Source organism: Engystomops pustulosus, chromosome 2 (genome assembly GCF_040894005.1).
Source record: "Engystomops pustulosus chromosome 2, aEngPut4.maternal, whole genome shotgun sequence".
Lineage (NCBI taxonomy): Eukaryota > Metazoa > Chordata > Amphibia > Anura > Leptodactylidae > Engystomops > Engystomops pustulosus.
The window spans coordinates 16,334,387-16,353,327 of NC_092412.1; the positions used below are offsets into that span (position 1 = coordinate 16,334,387).

An 18,941-nucleotide genomic window follows, 5' to 3' on the forward strand; every position below is an offset into this window, starting at 1 on the left:
GGAGGGAGATGGAGCTGCAGTATCTTTCCTGTAGTGTGTATGTGAGTTTCCATGCTGTGTGAGAGGGGAGGAGGGAGATGGAGCTGCAGTATCTTTCCTGTAGTGTGTATGTGAGTCTGCATGCTGTGTGAGAGGGGAGGAGGGAGATGGAGCTGCAGTATCTTTCCTGTAGTGTGTATGTGAGTCTGCATGCTGTGTGAGAGGGGAGGAGGGAGATGGAGCTGCCTTATCCTTCCTGTAGTGTGTATGTGAGTTTCCATGCTGTGTGAGAGGGGAGGAGGGAGATGGAGCTGCAGTATCTTTCCTGTAGTGTGTATGTGAGTCTACATGCTGTGTGAGAGGGGAGGAGGGAGATGGAGCTGCAGTATCTTTCCTGTAGTGTGTATGTGAGTCTGCATGCTGTATTAGAGGGGAGGATGGAGATGGAGCTGCAGTATCTTTCCTGTAGTGTGTATGTGAGTCTGCATGCTGTATTAGAGGGGAGGATGGAGATGCAGCTGCAGTATCGTTCCTGTAGTGTGTATGTGAGTCTGCATGCTGTATTAGAGGGGAGGAGGGAAATGGAGCTGCAGTATCTTTCCTGTAGTGTGTATGTGAGTCTGCATGCTGTGTGAGAGGGGAGGAGGGAGATGGAGCTGCCTTATCCTTCCTGTAGTGTGTATGTGAGTTTCCATGCTGTGTGAGAGGGGAGGAGGGAGATGGAGCTGCAGTATCTTTCCTGTAGTGTGTATGTGAGTCTACATGCTGTGTGAGAGGGGAGGAGGGAGATGGAGCTGCAGTATCTTTCCTGTAGTGTGTATGTGAGTCTGCATGCTGTATTAGAGGGGAGGATGGAGATGGAGCTGCAGTATCTTTCCTGTAGTGTGTATGTGAGTCTGCATGCTGTGTGAGAGGGGAGGAGGGAGATGGAGCTGCAGTATCTTTCCTGTAGTGTGTATGTGAGTCTGCATGCTGTGTGAGAGGAGAGGAGGGAGATGGAGCTGCAGTATCGTTCCTGTAGTGTGTATGTGAGTCTGCATGCTGTGTGAGAGGGGAGGAGGGAGATGGAGCTGCCGTATCCTTCCTGTAGTGTGTATGTGAGTTTCCATGCTGTGTGAGAGGGGAGGAGGGAGATGGAGCTGCAGTATCTTTCCTGTAGTGTGTATGTGAGTCTGCATGCTGTGTGAGATGGGAGGAGGGAGATGGAGCTGCCTTATCCTTCCTGTAGTGTGTATGTGAGTTTCCATGCTGTGTGAGAGGGGAGGAGGGAGATGGAGCTGCAGTATCTTTCCTGTAGTGTGTATGTGAGTCTGCATGCTGTATTAGAGGGGAGGATGGAGATGGAGCTGCAGTATCTTTCCTGTAGTGTGTATGTGAGTCTGCATGCTGTATTAGAGGGGAGGATGGAGATGCAGCTGCAGTATCGTTCCTGTAGTGTGTATGTGAGTCTGCATGCTGTATTGGAGGGGAGGAGGGAAATGGAGCTGCAGTATCTTTCCTGTAGTGTGTATGTGAGTCTGCATGCTGTGTGAGAGGGGAGGAGGGAGATGGAGCTGCAGTATTATTCCTATAGTGTGTATGTGAGTCTGAATGCTGTGTGAGAGGGGAGGAGGGAGATGGAGCTGCAGTATCGTTCCTGTAGTGTGTATGTGAGTCTGCATGCTGTGTGAGAGGGGAGGAGGGAGATGGAGCGGCAGTATCTTTCCTGTAGTGTGTATGTGAGTCTGCATGCTGTGTGAGAGGGGAGGAGGGAGATGGAGCTGCAGTATTATTCCTATAGTGTGTATGTGAGTCTGAATGCTGTGTGACAGGGGAGGAGGGAGATGGAGCTGCAGTATCCTTCCTGTAGTGTGTATGTGAGTCTGCATGCTGTGTGAGAGGGGAGGAGGGAGATGGAGCTGCAGTATCCTTCCTGTAGTGTGTATGTGAGTCTGCATGCTGTGTGAGAGGGGAGGAGGGAGATGGAGCTGCAGTATCTTTCCTGTAGTGTGTATGTGAGTCTGCATGCTGTGTGAGAGGGGAGGAGGGAGATGGAGCTGCAGTATCTTTCCTGTAGTGTGTATGTGAGTCTGCATGCTGTGTGAGAGGGGAGGAGGGAGATGGAGCTGCCTTATCCTTCCTGTAGTGTGTATGTGAGTCTGCATGCTGTGTGAGAGGGGAGGAGGGAGATGGAGCTGCCTTATCCTTCCTGTAGTGTGTATGAGAGTCTGCATGCTGTGTGACAGGGGAGGAGGGAGATGCAGCTGAAGTATCTTTCCTGTAGTGTGTATGTGAGTCTACATGCTGTGTGAGAGGGGAAGAGGGAGATGGAGCTGCAGTATCGTTCCTGTAGTGTGTATGTGAGTCTCCATGCTGTGTGAGAGGGGAGGAGGGAGATGGAGCTGCAGTATCTTTCCTGTAGTGTGTATGTGAGTCTGGATGCTGTGTGAGAGGGGAGGAGGGAGATGGAGCTGTAGTATCTTTCCTGTAGTGTGTATGTGAGTCTGCATGCTGTGTGAGAGGGGAGGAGGGAGATGGAGCTGTAGTATCTTTCCTGTAGTGTGTATGTGAGTCTGCATGCTGTTTTAGAGGGGAGGAGGGAGATGGAGCTGCCTTATCCTTCCTGTAGTGTGTATGTGAGTCTGCATGCTGTTTTAGAGGGGAGGAGGGAGATGGAGCTGCAGTATCGTTCCTGTAGTGTGTATGTGAGTCTCCATGCTGTGTGAGAGGGGAGGAGGGAGATGCAGCTAAAGTATCTTTCCTGTAGTGTGTATGTGAGTCTACATGCTGTGTGAGAGGGGAGGAGGGAGATGCAGCTGAAGTATCTTTCCTGTAGTGTGTATGTGAGTCTCCATGCTGTGTGAGAGGGGAGGAGGGAGATGGAGCTGCCTTATCCTTCCTGTAGTGTGTATGTGAGTCTGCATGCTGCGTGAGAGGGGAGGAGGGAGATGGAGCTGCAGTATCGTTCCTGTAGTGTGTATGTGAGTCTGCATGCTGTGTGAGAGGGGAGGAGGGAGATGGAGCTGCAGTATCTTTCCTGTAGTGTGTATGTGAGTCTACATGCTGTGTGAGAGGGGAGGAGGGAGATGGAGCTGCAGTATCTTTCCTGTAGTGTGTATGTGAGTCTGCATGCTGTGTGAGAGGGGAAGAGGGAGATGGAGCTGCAGTATCGTTCCTGTAGTGTGTATGTGAGTCTGGATGCTGTGTGAGAGGGGAGGAGGGAGATGGAGCTGTAGTATCTTTCCTGTAGTGTGTATGTGAGTCTGCATGCTGTTTTAGAGGGGAGGAGGGAGATGGAGCTGCCTTATCCTTCCTGTAGTGTGTATGTGAGTCTGCATGCTGTGTGAGAGGGGAGGAGGGAGATGGAGCGGCAGTATCTTTCCTGTAGTGTGTATGTGAGTCTACATGCTGCGTGAGAGGGGAGGAGGGAGATGGAGCTGCAGTATCGTTCCTGTAGTGTGTATGTGAGTCTCCATGCTGTGTGAGAGGGGAGGAGGGAGATGGAGCTGCAGTATCTTTCCTGTAGTGTGTATGTGAGTCTGCATGCTGTGTGAGAGGGGAGGAGGGAGATGGAGCTGCAGTATCTTTCCTGTAGTGTGTATGTGAGTCTGCATGCTGTGTGAGAGGGGAGGAGGGAGATGCAGCTGAAGTATCTTTCCTGTAGTGTGTATGTGAGTCTACATGCTGTGTGAGAGGGGAGGAGGGAGATGGAGCTGCAGTATCTTTCCTGTAGTGTGTATGTGAGTCTGCATGCTGTGTGAGAGGGGAGGAGGGAGATGCAGCTGAAGTATCTTTCCTGTAGTGTGTATGTGAGTCTGCATGCTGTGTGAGAGGGGAGGAGGGAGATGGAGCTGTAGTATCTTTCCTGTAGTGTGTATGTGAGTCTGCATGCTGTTTGAGAGGGGAGGAGGGAGATGCAGCTGAAGTATCTTTCCTGTAGTGTGTATGTGAGTCTGCATGCTGTGTGAGAGGGGAGGAGGGAGATGGAGCTGCAGTATCTTTCCTGTAGTGTGTATGTGAGTCTGCATGCTGTGTGAGAGGGGAGGAGGGAGATGCAGCTGAAGTATCTTTCCTGTAGTGTGTATGTGAGTCTGCATGCTGTGTGAGAGGGGAGGAGGGAGATGGAGCTGCAGTATCTTTCCTGTAGTGTGTATGTGAGTCTGCATGCTGTGTGAGAGGGGAGGAGGGAGATGCAGCTGAAGTATCTTTCCTGTAGTGTGTATGTGAGTCTACATGCTGTGTGAGAGGGGAAGAGGGAGATGGAGCTGCAGTATCGTTCCTGTAGTGTGTATGTGAGTCTCCATGCTGTGTGAGAGGGGAGGAGGGAGATGGAGCTGCAGTATCTTTCCTGTAGTGTGTATGTGAGTCTGGATGCTGTGTGAGAGGGGAGGAGGGAGATGGAGCTGTAGTATCTTTCCTGTAGTGTGTATGTGAGTCTGGATGCTGTGTGAGAGGGGAGGAGGGAGATGGAGCTGCAGTATCGTTCCTGTAGTGTGTATGTGAGTCTGCATGCTGTGTGAGAGGGGAGGAGGGAGATGGAGCTGCCTTATCCTTCCTGTAGTGTGTATGTGAGTCTGCATGCTGTGTGAGAGGGGAGGAGGGAGATGGAGCTGTAGTATCTTTCCTGTAGTGTGTATGTGAGTCTGCATGCTGTGTGAGAGGGGAGGAGGGAGATGGAGCTGTAGTATCTTTCCTGTAGTGTGTATGTGAGTCTGCATGCTGTGTTAGAGGGGAGGAGGGAGATGGAGCTGCACTATGCCTCTCACATTGTCTGTAGTCTGGATGCTGAGGAAGGGAGGAGGGAGACACAGAATCCTACATGAGCAGAGGAGGATCCCTCCCACACAGCGGACTTGGAGATCCTGGTAGGACAATACTCACCAGCACCTTATTCTCTGTGTAGTTGAAGGTTACGCCCTGGCACCCGGCGTAGCACGGGGAGATGTACTCCACGCCGTCCGCTCCACAGATGGGATTGAAGGCGGATCCAGAGCAGCCACAACCGGCGCTGCACTCACTGACATTGTGCCAGAGCCCAACACTGAGGGAGAAGGAAGGACATCATATGCCTTGTACTCTACTCACACCCAGAGCTGCATTCACAGATTGTGACTGCCACAGATTGGAGTAACCCATCCATGTGTGTTACTATAATACTGTGCCAGCACTCATTGTAATAAGGCTGCAAATTTATCACTGCAGCTTTGGGTGTGACTGGAGGATAGAGCATGATGCATTATAAAATGATAAATACTGATAAGTAAAATGTTCTGTTTTTATGAGTTAAGAAGAGATAAGATAAAAACCCACAAGAGACTCCATTGGTCAGGACTCTCCTCTACTAGAACTGTAGTGCAAAGGGTACAGAGCACAGCAGTGTGAGGACACACCCTCAATACAATCCTCAAACATAAATCCATATATGACAGTCCTGCTGCCACTAACAACATTGATGTGATTATGCATCTCTCCAGGGACAATACATAACACTGACTACAGAGAATACAGGGCACAGCAGTGTTAGGACACACCCACAATGCACTTGGAGTGCAATACTAAAATTTAAATCCATAATTCATAGTCCTGCTGCTACGAACAACACACACAAAGGTTTGATTACACATCTCTCCAGGGCCAATCCCTAATCCTGGGGATTGGCCCAGAGCACAGCAGTGTGAGGACACACTTCCAGTACAATCCTGACATATAAATCCATATATCACAGTTCTGCTTCTACTAACAACATACACAATCGTATGATTACACATCTCTCCATGGCCAATCCCTAATCCTGGCTGCAGAGAGCACAGAGCACAGCAGTGTGAGGACACACTTCCAGTACAATCCTGACATATAAATCCATATATCACAGTTCTGCTTCTACTAACAACATACACAATCGTATGATTACACATCTCTCCAGGGTCAATCCCTAATCCTGGCTGTAGAGAACACATAGCACAGCAGTGTGAGGACACACTCCCAGTACAATCTTGAAATATAAACTCATATATCACAGTTCTGCTTCTACTAACAACATACACAATCGTATGATTACACATCTCTCCAGGGTCAATCCCTAATCCTGGCTGTAGAGAACACATAGCACAGCAGTGTGAGGACACACTCCCAGTACAATCTTGAAATATAAACTCATATATCACAGTTCTGCTTCTACTAACAACATACACAATCGTATGATTACACATTTCTCCAGGGCCAATCCCAAACGCTGGCTGCACAGAGCACAGAGCACAGCTGTGTGAGTACAATCCTTGAATATAAAACCATGGTTCCCAGTGCAGTTACTACTTACAGCATACCCAAAGGTCTGATTACACATCTCTCCAGGGACAATCCCTAATCCTGGCTGCAGTCCGTAAGGTCACACCTGCTGACAGGTTCCCTTTCAGTTTGTCTATGGTGAATATTTGGCCTCGAGATGATCTCTAGTTGGCATCTACCATTACCCAGGTTATGTATCTAATGTAGGTATCCATAGTAGATGAGATACTCTCCGTACCTGAGGCGAGTGTCGGCTTGTGGACTGGCAAACTGCTGTGTGGAGCATCCGAGGAAGAGCAGCGGCAGCCCCAGCAGGACGCAGCAGGACATTCCCATGAGGCACATGGCTCCGCACTGCCTGGGGGACAACTGGAACCTCTTCATGATGAAACCTCCCAGTACTATCCCGGCCATCGCTCCCGGGATGTTCACTGATCCTGCAGAGAAGGGTAACATACATACATACATACATTGTGACATCACTGCGTGTATTATCCTGTACTGTGACATCACTGTGTGTATTATCCCTGTACTGTGACATCACTGCGTGTATTATCCCTGTACTGTGACATCACTGTGTGTATTATCTCTGTACTGTGACATCACTGTGTGTATTATCTCTGTACTGTGACATCACTGTGTGTATTATCCCTGTACTGTGACATCACTGTGTGTATTATCTCTGTACTGTGACATCACTGTGTGTATTATCTCTGTACTGTGACGTCACTGTGTGTATTATCTCTGTACTGTGACATCACTGTGTGTATTATCTCTGTACTGTGACATCACTGTGTGTATTATCTCTGTACTGTGACATCACTGTGTGTATTATCCCTGTACTGTGACATCACTGCGTGTATTATCCCTGTACTGTGACATCACTGTGTGTATAATCCTTGTACTGTGACATCACTGCGTGTATTATCCCTGTACTGTGACATCACTGTGTGTATTATCCTTGTACTGTGACATCACTGTGTGTATTATCCCTGTACTGTGACATCCCTGTGTGTATTATCTCTGTACTGTGACATCGCTGTGTGTATTATCCCTGTACTGTGACATCACTGTGTGTATTATCCCTGTACTGTGACATCACTGTGTGTATTATCCCTGTACTGTGACATCACTGTGTGTATTATCCCTGTACTGTGACATCACTGTGTGTATTATTCCTGTACTGTGACATCACCGTGTGTACTATCCCTGTACTGTGACATCACTGTGTGTATTATCTCTGTACTGTGACATCACTGTGTGTATTATTCCTGTACTGTGACATCACTGTGTGTATTATCCCTGTACTGTGACATCACTGTGTGTATTATCTCTGTACTGTGACATCACTGTGTGTATTATCCCTGTACTGTGACATCACTGTGTGTATTATCCCTGTACTGTGACATCACTGTGTGTATTATCACTGTACTGTGACATCACTGTGTATTATCCATGTACTGTGACATCGCTGTGTGTATTATCCCTGTACTGTGACATCACTGTGTGTACTATCCCTGTACTGTGACATCACTGTGTGTATTATTCCTGTACTGTGACATCACTGTGTGTATTATCCCTGTACTGTGACATCACTGTGTGTATTATCTCTGTACTGTGACATCACTGTGTGTATTATCCCTGTACTGTGACATCACTGTGTGTATTATCCCTGTACTGTGACATCACTGTGTGTATTATCTCTGTACTGTGACATCACTGTGTGTATTATCCCTGTACTGTGACATCACTGTGTGTATTATCCCTGTACTGTGACATCACTGTATTATCTCTGTACTGTGACATCACTGTGTGTATTATCCCTGTACTGTGACATCACTGTGTGTATTATCCCTGTACTGTGACATCACTGTATTATCCCTGTACTGTGACATCACTGTGTGTATTATCCCTGTACTGTGACATCACTGTGTGTATTATCCCTGTACTGTGACATCGCTGTGTGTATTATCCCTGTACTGTGACATCACTGTGTGTATTATCTCTGTACTGTGACATCACTGGGGGTCATTTACTAAGGGCCCGATTCGCGTTTTCCCGACGTGTTACCCGAATATTTCCGATTTGCGCCGATTGTACCTGAATTGCCCCGGGATTTGGGCGCACGTGATCGGATTGTGGCGCATCGGCGCTGGCCTGCACGCGATGGAAATCGGGGGGCGTGGCCGAACGAAAACCCGACGTATTCGGAAAAACCGCCGCATTTAAAAACCGAAATTGTGTCGCTTGGGGAGCTCTTACCTTCACCTGGTCCGAGGTGGTGCATTCCGGCGAGTTCAGTTGATTTTCAGTGCAGCAGCGCCACCTGGTGGACGGCGGAGGAACTGCCTTCATAAATCCCGTCCGGACCCGAATCCTGTTCAGAGAACGCGCCGCTGGATTGCGAATGGGCCGGGTAAGTAAATCTGCCCCACTGTGTGTATTATTCCTGTACTGTGACATCACTGTGTGTATTATTCCTGTACTGTGACATCACTGTGTGTATTATCCCTGTACTGTGACATTACTGTGTGTATTATCCCTGTACTGTGACATCACTGTGTGTATTATCCCTGTACTGTGACATCTCTGTGTGTATTATCCCTGTACTGTGACATCACAGTGTGTATTATCCCTGCACTGTGACATCACAGTGTGTATTATCCCTGCACTGTGACATCACTGTGTGTATTATCCCTGCACTGTGACATCACTGTGTGTATTATCCCTGTACTGTGACATCACTGTGTGTATTATCCCTGTACTGTGACATCACTGTGTGTATTATCCCTGTACTGTGACATCACTGTGTGTATTATCCCTGTACTGTGACATCGCTGTGTGTATTATCCCTGTACTGTGACATCGCTGTGTGTATTATCCCTGTACTGTGACATCACTGTGTGCATTATCCCTGTACTGTGACATCACTGTGTGTATTATCCCTGTACTGTGACATCGCTGTGTGTATTATTCCTGTACTGTGACATCACTGTGTGTATTATCCATGTACTGTGACATCACTGTGTGTATTATCCCTGTACTGTGACATCACTGTGTGCATTATCCCTGTACTGTGACATCGCTGTGTGTATTATCTCTGTACTGTGACATCACTGTGTGTATTATCCCTGTACTGTGACATCACTGTGTGTATTATCCCTGTACTGTGACATCACTGTGTGTATTATCCCTGTACTGTGACATCACTGTGTGTATTATCCCTGTACTGTGACATCACTATGTGTATTATCCCTGTACTGTGACATCACTGTGTGTATTATCCCTGTGCTGTGACATCACTGTGTGTATTATCCTGTACTGTGACATCACTGTGTGTATTATCCCTGTACTGTGACATCACTGTGTATATTATCCCTGCACTGTGACATCACTGTGTGTATTATCTCTGTACTGTGACATCACTGTGTGTATTATCTCTGTACTGTGACATCACTGTGTGTATTATCCCTGTACTGTGACATCACTGTGTGTATTATCTCTGTACTGTGACATCACTGTGTGTATTATCTCTGTACTGTGACATCACCATTCTGTTATTTATATCCGGAGGACCCCTTTATTCTCCATTGTGCACATGATGGCATCACTTCTAGTAACAGTTTGGAGGTGACACTTCTCTAGTACAGGACATTCAGGCTTTTGTGAGCTCTATATTTATAATCCAGTTCCTTATTTTGTTAAAGGGGTTGTCCGACTCAAAAATAACACAAAATCAGGAACTGATATCCCTACATAAATCTCCAGTACACTCTCCCCTGTTCCAGCCCCACCAGCCCAGACCTTGTCATGTGTGACCTTTGTAGAACAGGATGTGATGTCACGCTTACAGTCACCTGACTCCTGCATCCAATCACAGGCTTCAGTGGTCACATGTGCACCAATGGCACTTGAATAGTGTTTCCATCTGTAGAGGACCTGTCCATACATTGTATCCAATGTAACATTCAATCACATTCTAATACAACCCCCTGGGGGTGGAGTCACCTACCGATCATCAAATTGGCAAAGGAGGCCGTGATCGAGAACTGTCTCTCCAGAAACTTGGCCATGAATGTCGCCAGCCCACAGATCATGGCCGACAGGTTGGCTTGAGCCAAAACCACCAGAATATAGATGGGATTTTTCAGGGTTCGGAGCAAAACTTTGGGAAATACTGAAAAATAAAGGAAATGAGGACATCAGTGAAGTTACTTCCATGGACATTGGAACCCATTAAAGGGAACCTGTCAACACATTTTTCACAGATACAACTAGTGACAGGTTCCCATAGAGACTATTGACTAAATGTCACCGTTCTTTTAGCTAAAATTTTTTCTTTCACATCCCTTTAAAATCAACATCATGTTATCTTATCTTGCATGCAGCCAGATCTAGCAGTGTGTCAGAGGGGGGCGTGTCCTCCTCTGTGGAGTCCAGGAGCTCCTCCCCATTCCTTTCAGCACATCATGTCATGTGTCACCCAATGTTTACCCACTAATATTTGCAGAGTTTACCCCATGTTTGTATCGGATCACATCAAATCACAGCAAGCTCCCATGGCGAAATGGGGAGAAGTAAAAGTCCATAGAGACATGCTGTCAATTCCTGTGATCAGATACATACATGGGCTAATTTTTTCAAATATTAGTGGGTATAGGACCTTAGATGACATTCCTCGGGTCATGTGACAGGAAAATGATGAGAAGGAGGCATGGGGTAAGGGAAGGAGTAGAAGTGAGTGAGGATGGGAGGACCAACACCCCCTGAATCGCTGCTGATGCCAGGAAAGATAACAAAGTTGATTTTATAGGGATGTGAGGTAAACAATTTATAACTGGTGGTGACAGGTTCCCTTTAAGTAAACGCTGTTGATTTTGTACCATTCCTTTAAGAATTTTGGCTTATTGTAATACTAAAAATAATTGAATTTATTGCTATAAAGACTTATTTACAGATGGCTGCATTAAAACCTAAATACGAGGCTTATGTTTCTTTTCCTCTTGACCCACCTGACTGCCCCACCCAATGGAAAACCCCTTTAATCTATTATATCATAATATAAAAACCATATTTTTTACCCAAAACAGTGTCGCACTGGTATTGCAACTGTGACATTCACTCTAATAGTAAGGGGCTGCAATACCAGACACAAACTATGAGTAGTGGTGGCGCTGTTTCTTCAAAATCAGCCATGAAGTATCACATCTGTATATGATTCAGGTATAGAATGCAAAGAATGCAGAAAGGACTGACACCAATAGAGCAATAGTGATGTGGATGCAGGTTCATAGGAGTAAAGTTGAGTAGCACCGATTATTCCGCTCATTATAGCTCGGTGGCTGTAGCTAAGAGATTGCATATTCATCAATTTTCACTTTTTTTCTTTGAATTTTAGTGTGAGCCATCTGCCGCCCAGATGCAGATGCTGGAAATGTGTGAAGATTCCCCGTCTGTGCGCCGCAGCTCTTAGCACCTCGGTCTCGGGAGGATTTCGGAGGAAGATGACATGTTCTGTATTTAGAAGACTGCTCCTCCGAGGCCCCAGAGCCTTTAAGTGTGCCGACTCCTCAGGGAGTCACATGACTAGCACCGGCCACCTCTGAAGTGTCAAGATCAAAAAAACGCAAAACTTGTAAAAATGGAAGTGAAATGGGAACAAGGACACGAAAATCTCAGCCGGAAAAAAATCAGCTCCGAAGGTAAAAATGTCATGGATGAAACCAAAGTAAAGAAAATATGAAAAGCGAGGAGGTAAAATAGAAAAATAGAAGGTAGAAATCCAGGTAAAAATACACAAAAAAAAATGAAAAGAGCACAAACTAAAACAAAAGCAAAATGAAAAAAAAAAACACAACTAGAAAACAAATTTATAAAATTTATAAAATTAATATAAAAAAGTGGCAAAATAATGCAATAAAACAAATGAAACTACAAAATGAAAAAAAAAAACATATAGTCACTAAACGATAAAATAAATAAATATAACGGCAAAGTAGTAAAGTAAAACAAAGGCAACAACATAAAGTAAATATAAAGCAAATGTAATAACTAGCAAATAAATCTAAACTAAATATAACAACAAAATAATAAAATTAAAAAGTGGAAAAATAATGCAATAAAACAAAGATAAGTACAAAATAAAATGAAAAATAAACAAAGTATCTAGAAAACAATAAAATAAATTAGTAATCAAACTTGAACAAATAAAAAGAACAGAACATCATAAAATAAGAAGAATAAAAAGAAACAGCTTAAGCGATAAAAGGGTAAAAAAAATTTAGAAATCTAAGCAAATAAATGAAATAACTATAAAATAAACATAATTTTGTATTTCATAAAGTAATAAAAACAAGACAGGGAATAAATAGGTGGAACAGAACATAATAAAGGAAACAAAAACAGAATAAACATAATGATAAAAAATGGAAAATTGTCTAAAAGGTAATATATAAATAAGTAAATAAATAAAACAAAAATCTAAATAATACACATAAAATGAAATAATAAATGGAAAATCTATAAACTAACTACAAATAAATCGGATGGGAAAATAATGATCATAAAACAAAATAATCAAATATAAATAAATATAACACAAATTTCATATAATTTAAATAAATAAAAAATAAAACAAACCAATATAAATCAAAGGCAACTTAACTAAAGTTAATTAAATATTAAATAAAGACAATATCCACAAAAGGATATCAATTATAATTATTATAATAAATATTTATACAAATAAATATTATAATAAAAATTTCAAAATAAATGAAAAATATAAATTCACAAGAGAAATTAGAAATTATTACTGGTCCAGGCACAACAAGTTAATAGGGGTTAAATTTGCTGATCGGTGGGGGTCCCGGTACTGAAACCCCTTCGATTATGAGTTCTATGGGGGTTACAATGGGCAACTGGGAGCCCCACTGACTTATCCTTCATGTGGATAAGGGATAACTTGCTGTCACTGGACAACCCCTTTAAGTAAAAGTAAAAATAAGTGATAAAATGACTATTGTGCAACAGGAATGGGGGTCCCATGACCCTCCTATGAACACAGTAGTGGGTTATCCCATCACATTACTAATCCATTCTCTCCTAGAAGTATATTGGAAATGGCTGTTATCAGGTTGGCCTGGGATCAGCTATGATTGGTGATGGTCCCAGCAGTGAGACCCCTACTGATCAGACACTAGGGGCTAGATGTCTCCCATACACCACCCACAGAAAGTAGAGGAAAATCTGCTCTGTGACTCTAACTCATTCGATCAGTAGCATCTTCAGGATCATATAGGAAATATAGGGCAGTACTATGGAGCAAAGCTGTGAGTGCTGCTCACAATGGTGCAGAATAGTGAGTATAAGCTGTTCAAGTCTTTCCTCCGTTTCCATTACCTCTCCATAGACTTCAATGGGGAGCAGGTAACTTGATCCTTCAACGGGCTAAAAGTCAAGAGATTGAACCTCAAAAAGTAGATAAGTCACAATTTTGTAGGACATCTGTGCCATAAGATATAGTGATGGAAGACTACTTAACTGGGTCCCTTTTTATTCACTCTCGGAATGTGGGCATTCTTGAAATTATGCAAATGAGCTGGAGGAAAGAGGAATGATTGACTTTTAGTCCATTGAGGGATCAGGTTACCTTCTCCCCATTGAAGTCTATGGAGAGGTAATGGAGAAGGAGGAAAGAGCTGCTGGAGGAACCAATGAACAGCTTCTAGTCTCTGCTCCGCCCAGAATTCCCATCTTCATAGAACTTCCCTCTAATTTCCTATAGGATCCTACTGATTGAGCAGATTGTCCGCTACTTTCTGTGCGTGGTGAGACACTTTGCGTGGTGAGACACTTTGAGACAACTGAGAACCTGTAATCATTCATGATCCAGGTCCGAACATCAGAATCTATAAGAACCTCATGATGGTTGTGTAAGGAGTGTATGGAGTGTCAGGGCGGAGATGAGACAGTCACATCATTATAATGACATTTCCTCCTAGATTGGCAGAGAGAGGGTTAATGTGATGCCCTTTGTAGAGAAGACTTCTTCTATACATCAGGGAGGAGATGGGGGGGGGAGGGGTTATTATACAAGAAATGGAGCAATCTCAGAATTTTGATACAAATTATGTAAATGTATCAGGAGGGAGGAAGCAACCAAGTGACGCTGCCACTCCGGGGGTGCCAGATGGGGCTGACCATTCATAACCGTCATGTTTCATAGGGCCAGTGACCCCCCCGAAAATTCATATCCAGAATCTTATAGCCAGGGGAGGGATAACTAGTAAGAAAATAGCAATGAGAAGCGAAGGGGAAAAGATGAGAAAGTAAAGGAAGACAAAACAGACAGCAAAGAGGAGGAAGGAAGGAAAAGAGAAGAGAAGGGAACTGAAAGGGAGAGAGGGAAATTGAAAAGAAAGAAAGGAGATAGAAAGAGCAACAAAGCAAAGATTGGAGGATCATGACAAAGGAGAAGGAAGGAAAAGTGAGGTGAAAGGGAAGGAAGTAGAGAAGAGGAAGGGAAATAAAAAGGTAGGAAAGGTGTAAAGGAGGGATAAAAGATACTAGAATGTGAAGGAGAAAGGATGAGAAGATTAATAGATAGATATGAGATAGATAGATAGATAGATAGATAAGGAGATAGATAGATAGATATGAGATAGATAGATAAGGAGATAGATAGATAGATAGATAGATAGATAGATAGATAGATAGGAGATAGATAGATAGATAGATAGATAGATAGATAGATAAGGAGATAGATAGATAGATATGAGATAGATAGATAAGGAGATAGATAGATAGATAGATAGATAGATAGATAGATAGATAGGAGATAGATAGATAGATAGATAGATAGATAGATAGATAGATATGAGATAGATAGATAGATAGGAGATAGATAGATAGATAGATAGATAGATAGATAGATAGATAGATATGAGATAGATAGATAGATAGGAGATAGATAGATAGATGATAGATAGATATGAGATAGATAGATAGATAGATAGATAGATAGATAGATAGATAGATAGATAGATAGATAGGAGATAGATAGATAGATAGGAGATAGATAGATAGATAGGAGATAGATAGATAGATAGATAGATAGATAGATAGATAGATAGATAGATAGGAGATAGATAGATAGATAGATAGGAGATAGATAGATAGATAGATAGATAGATAGATAGATAGGAGATAGATAGATATGAGATAGATAGATGATAGATAGATAGATAGATATGAGATAGATATGAGATAGATGGATAGATATGAGATAGATAGATAGATAGATAGATAGATAGATATGAGATAGATATGAGATAGATAGATAGATAGATATGACATAGATAGATAGATAGGAGATAGATAGATAGATAGATAGATAGATAGATAGATATGAGATAGATAGGAGATAGATAGATAGATATGAGATAGATAGATAGATAGATACATAGATAGGAGATAGATGTGAGGTAGATAGATATGAGATAGATATGAGATAGATAGATATGAGATAGATAGATAGATAGATAGATAGATAGATATGAGATAGATATGAGATAGATAGATAGATAGATAGATAGATAGATAGATAGATATGAGGTAGATAGACATGAGATAGATAGGAGATAGATAGGAGATAGATAGATAGATAGATAGATATGAGATAGATATGAGATAGATAGATAGATAGATAGATAGATAGATATGACATAGATAGATAGATAGGAGATAGATAGATAGATATGAGATAGATAGGAGATAGATAGATAGATAGATAGATATGAGATAGATATGAGATAGATAGATAGATAGATAGATAGATAGATATGACATAGATAGATAGATAGGAGATAGATAGATAGATATGAGATAGATAGGAGATAGATAGATAGATATGAGATAGATAGATAGATAGATAGATAGATATGAGATAGATAGATAGATAGATAGATAGATAGATAGATACATAGATAGGAGATAGATGTGAGGTAGATAGATAGGAGATAGATGTGAGGTAGATAGATATGAGATAGATATGAGATAGATAAATATGAGATAGATAGATAGATAGATAGATAGATATGAGATAGATATGAGGTAGATAGACATGAGATAGATAGATAGATAGATATGAGATAGATAGATAGATAGATATGAGATAGATAGATAGATAGATAGATAGATGGATATGAGATAGATAGATAGATAGATAGATAGATAGATATATATGAGATAGATAGATAGATAGATAGATAGATATGAGATAGATATGAGATAGATAGATAGATAGATAGATATGAGATAGATAGATAGATATGAGATAGATAGATAGATAGATAGATAGATATGAGATAGATAGATAGATATGAGATAGATAGATAGATATGAGATAGATAGATATGAGATAGATAGATAGATAGGAGATAGATAGATAGATAGATAGATATGAGATAGATAGATAGATAGGAGATAGATAGATAGATAGATAGATAGATAGATAGATAGATAGACGGTGAAAAGCTGATGACGAAGGAAACTGAAATGAATTATGGAATTATAAGTAGGAATAAGGAGGGAGTGGAAGATATTGGGGACTGAAGGGTGTGAGGAATAAGGAGGAGTCAGGAAATGATGTGTAATAAGATATTGTACGGTGAATGTTCTTTTCTTCCATGAGTAATATTTTTCCACTTTCCCTTTGAAAACATCCTTGGACTTTCCTCCTTTATACAATATGACATTATTCAGGTGAGCTCAGCCCTCAAGGAGTTAATAGAGAATTCCTATTTTGTACCTCTGATGAACTTGGCCAAGGACACGGGGTCACTGGTGTCACTATTATTCTGGAAGACGTCCATCAGTCCGGGGGCGCTCTCCTCGCTCTCCTCGCTCTCCTCTGTGATCTGCTGGGGGAATAAATGGAGACTCTCAGGAGGGCGAGGAGCCGGGCGTAACGCAGAGCGCTGGGAATACGAGGCGCAGAACGTCACCGGTGCATGGCCTGATCCAGGAATGATCCATGTCATTAACCCTTTGTATCTCATATACCCCCTAAAGCCAAATAGATGCAGAAGGAGACAGGACAAGGGAGATGCAGGTCTTCCCAGGTGACACATGAGCCAGTGACATCACTCCGGGTTCTGAGTACCACTGGGTATAAGGACCAGAGTTATGTATCTATGACCTGCATATTTGATACATACAGAGGGGTCTGGAGGAGGAGGACAGAGGGGTCTGGAGGAGGAGGACAGAGGGGTCTGGAGGAGGAGGACAGAGGGGTCTGGAGGAGGAGGACAGAGGGGTCTGGAGGAGGAGGACAGAGGAGTCTGGAGGAGGAGGAGGACAGAGGAGTCTGGAGGAGGAGGAGGACAGAGGAGTCTGGAGGAGGAGGAGGACAGAGGAGTCTGGAGGAGGAGGACAGAGGAGTCTGGAGGAGGAGAGGACAGATGAGTCTGGAGGAGGAGGACAGAGGGGTCTGGAGGAGGAGAGGACAGATGAGTCTGGAGGAGGAGGACAGAGGAGTCTGGAGGAGGACAGAGGGGTCTGGAGGAGGAGGACAGAGGGGTCTGGAGGAGGAGGAGGACAGAGGGGTCTGGAGGAAGAGAAGGACAGAGGGGTCTGGAGGAAGAGGAGGACAGAGGGGTCTGGAGGAGGAGGACAGAGGAGTCTGGAGGAGGAGGAGGACAGAGGGGTCTGGAGGAGGAGGAGGACAGAGGGGTCTGGAGGAGGAGGAGGACAGAGGGGTCTGGAGGAAGAGGAGGACAGAGGGGTCTGGAGGAAGAGGAGGACAGAGGGGTCTGGAGGAAGAGGAGGACAGAGGGGTCTGGAGGAGGAGGAGGACAGAGGGGTCTGGAGGAGGAGGAGGACAGAGGAGTCTGGAGGAGGAGGACAGAGGGGTCTGGAGGAGGAGGAGGACAGAGGAGGAGAAGGACAGAGGAGGAGGAGGACAGAGGGGTCTGGAGGAGGAGGACAGAGGGGTCTGGAGGAGGAGGACAGAGGGGTCTGGAGGAGGAGGACAGAGGGGTCTGGAGGAGGAGGAGGAGGACAGAGGAGTCTGGAGGAGGAGGGCAGAGGGGTCTGGAGGAAGTGGAGGACAGAGGGGTCTGGAGGAAGAGGAGGACAGAGGGGTCTGGAGGAGGAGGACAGAGGGGTCTGGAGGAGGAGGAGGACAGAGGGGTCTGGAGGAGGAGGAGGACAGAGGAGGAGGAGGACAGAGGAGGAGGAGGACAGAGGGGTCTGGAGGAGGAGGACAGAGGGGTCTGGAGGAGGAGGAGGAGGACAGAGGAGTCTGGAGGAGGAGGAGGACGGAGGAGTCTGGAGGAGAGGACAGAGGAGTCTGGAGGAGGAGGGCAGAGGGGTCTGGAGGAGGAGGAGGAGGACAGAGGAGTCTGGAGGAGAGGACAGAGGAGTCTGGAGGAGGAGGACAGAGGGGTCTGGAGGAGGAGGACAGAGGGGTCTGGAGGAGGAGGAGGAGGACAGAGGAGTCTGGAGGAGGAGGGCAGAGGGGTCTGGAGGAAGAGGAGGACAGAGGGGTCTGGAGGAAGAGGAGGACAGAGGGGTCTGGAGGAGGAGGACAGAGGGGTCTGGAGGAGGAGGAGGACAGAGGGGTCTGGAGGAGGAGGAGGACAGAGGAGGAGGAGGACAGAGGGGTCTGGAGGAGGAGGACAGAGGGGTCTGGAGGA

General features: G+C 44.4%; 1 protein-coding gene across 1 annotated transcript in view; it reads right to left on the reverse strand.

Moving 5' to 3' along the window:
• Positions 1-18,941, reverse strand: part of SLCO2B1 (solute carrier organic anion transporter family member 2B1) — an 83,339-nt gene that overhangs the window by 12,868 nt on the left and 51,530 nt on the right. The window contains exons 8-11 of the mRNA XM_072133804.1: positions 17,054-17,165; positions 10,256-10,420; positions 6,482-6,680; positions 4,840-4,999 (exon numbers count right to left, since the gene is read on the reverse strand). Coding sequence (XP_071989905.1) covers positions 4,840-4,999; positions 6,482-6,680; positions 10,256-10,420; positions 17,054-17,165 — 636 coding nt within the window. The remainder of the gene's footprint in view (positions 1-4,839; positions 5,000-6,481; positions 6,681-10,255; positions 10,421-17,053; positions 17,166-18,941) is intronic.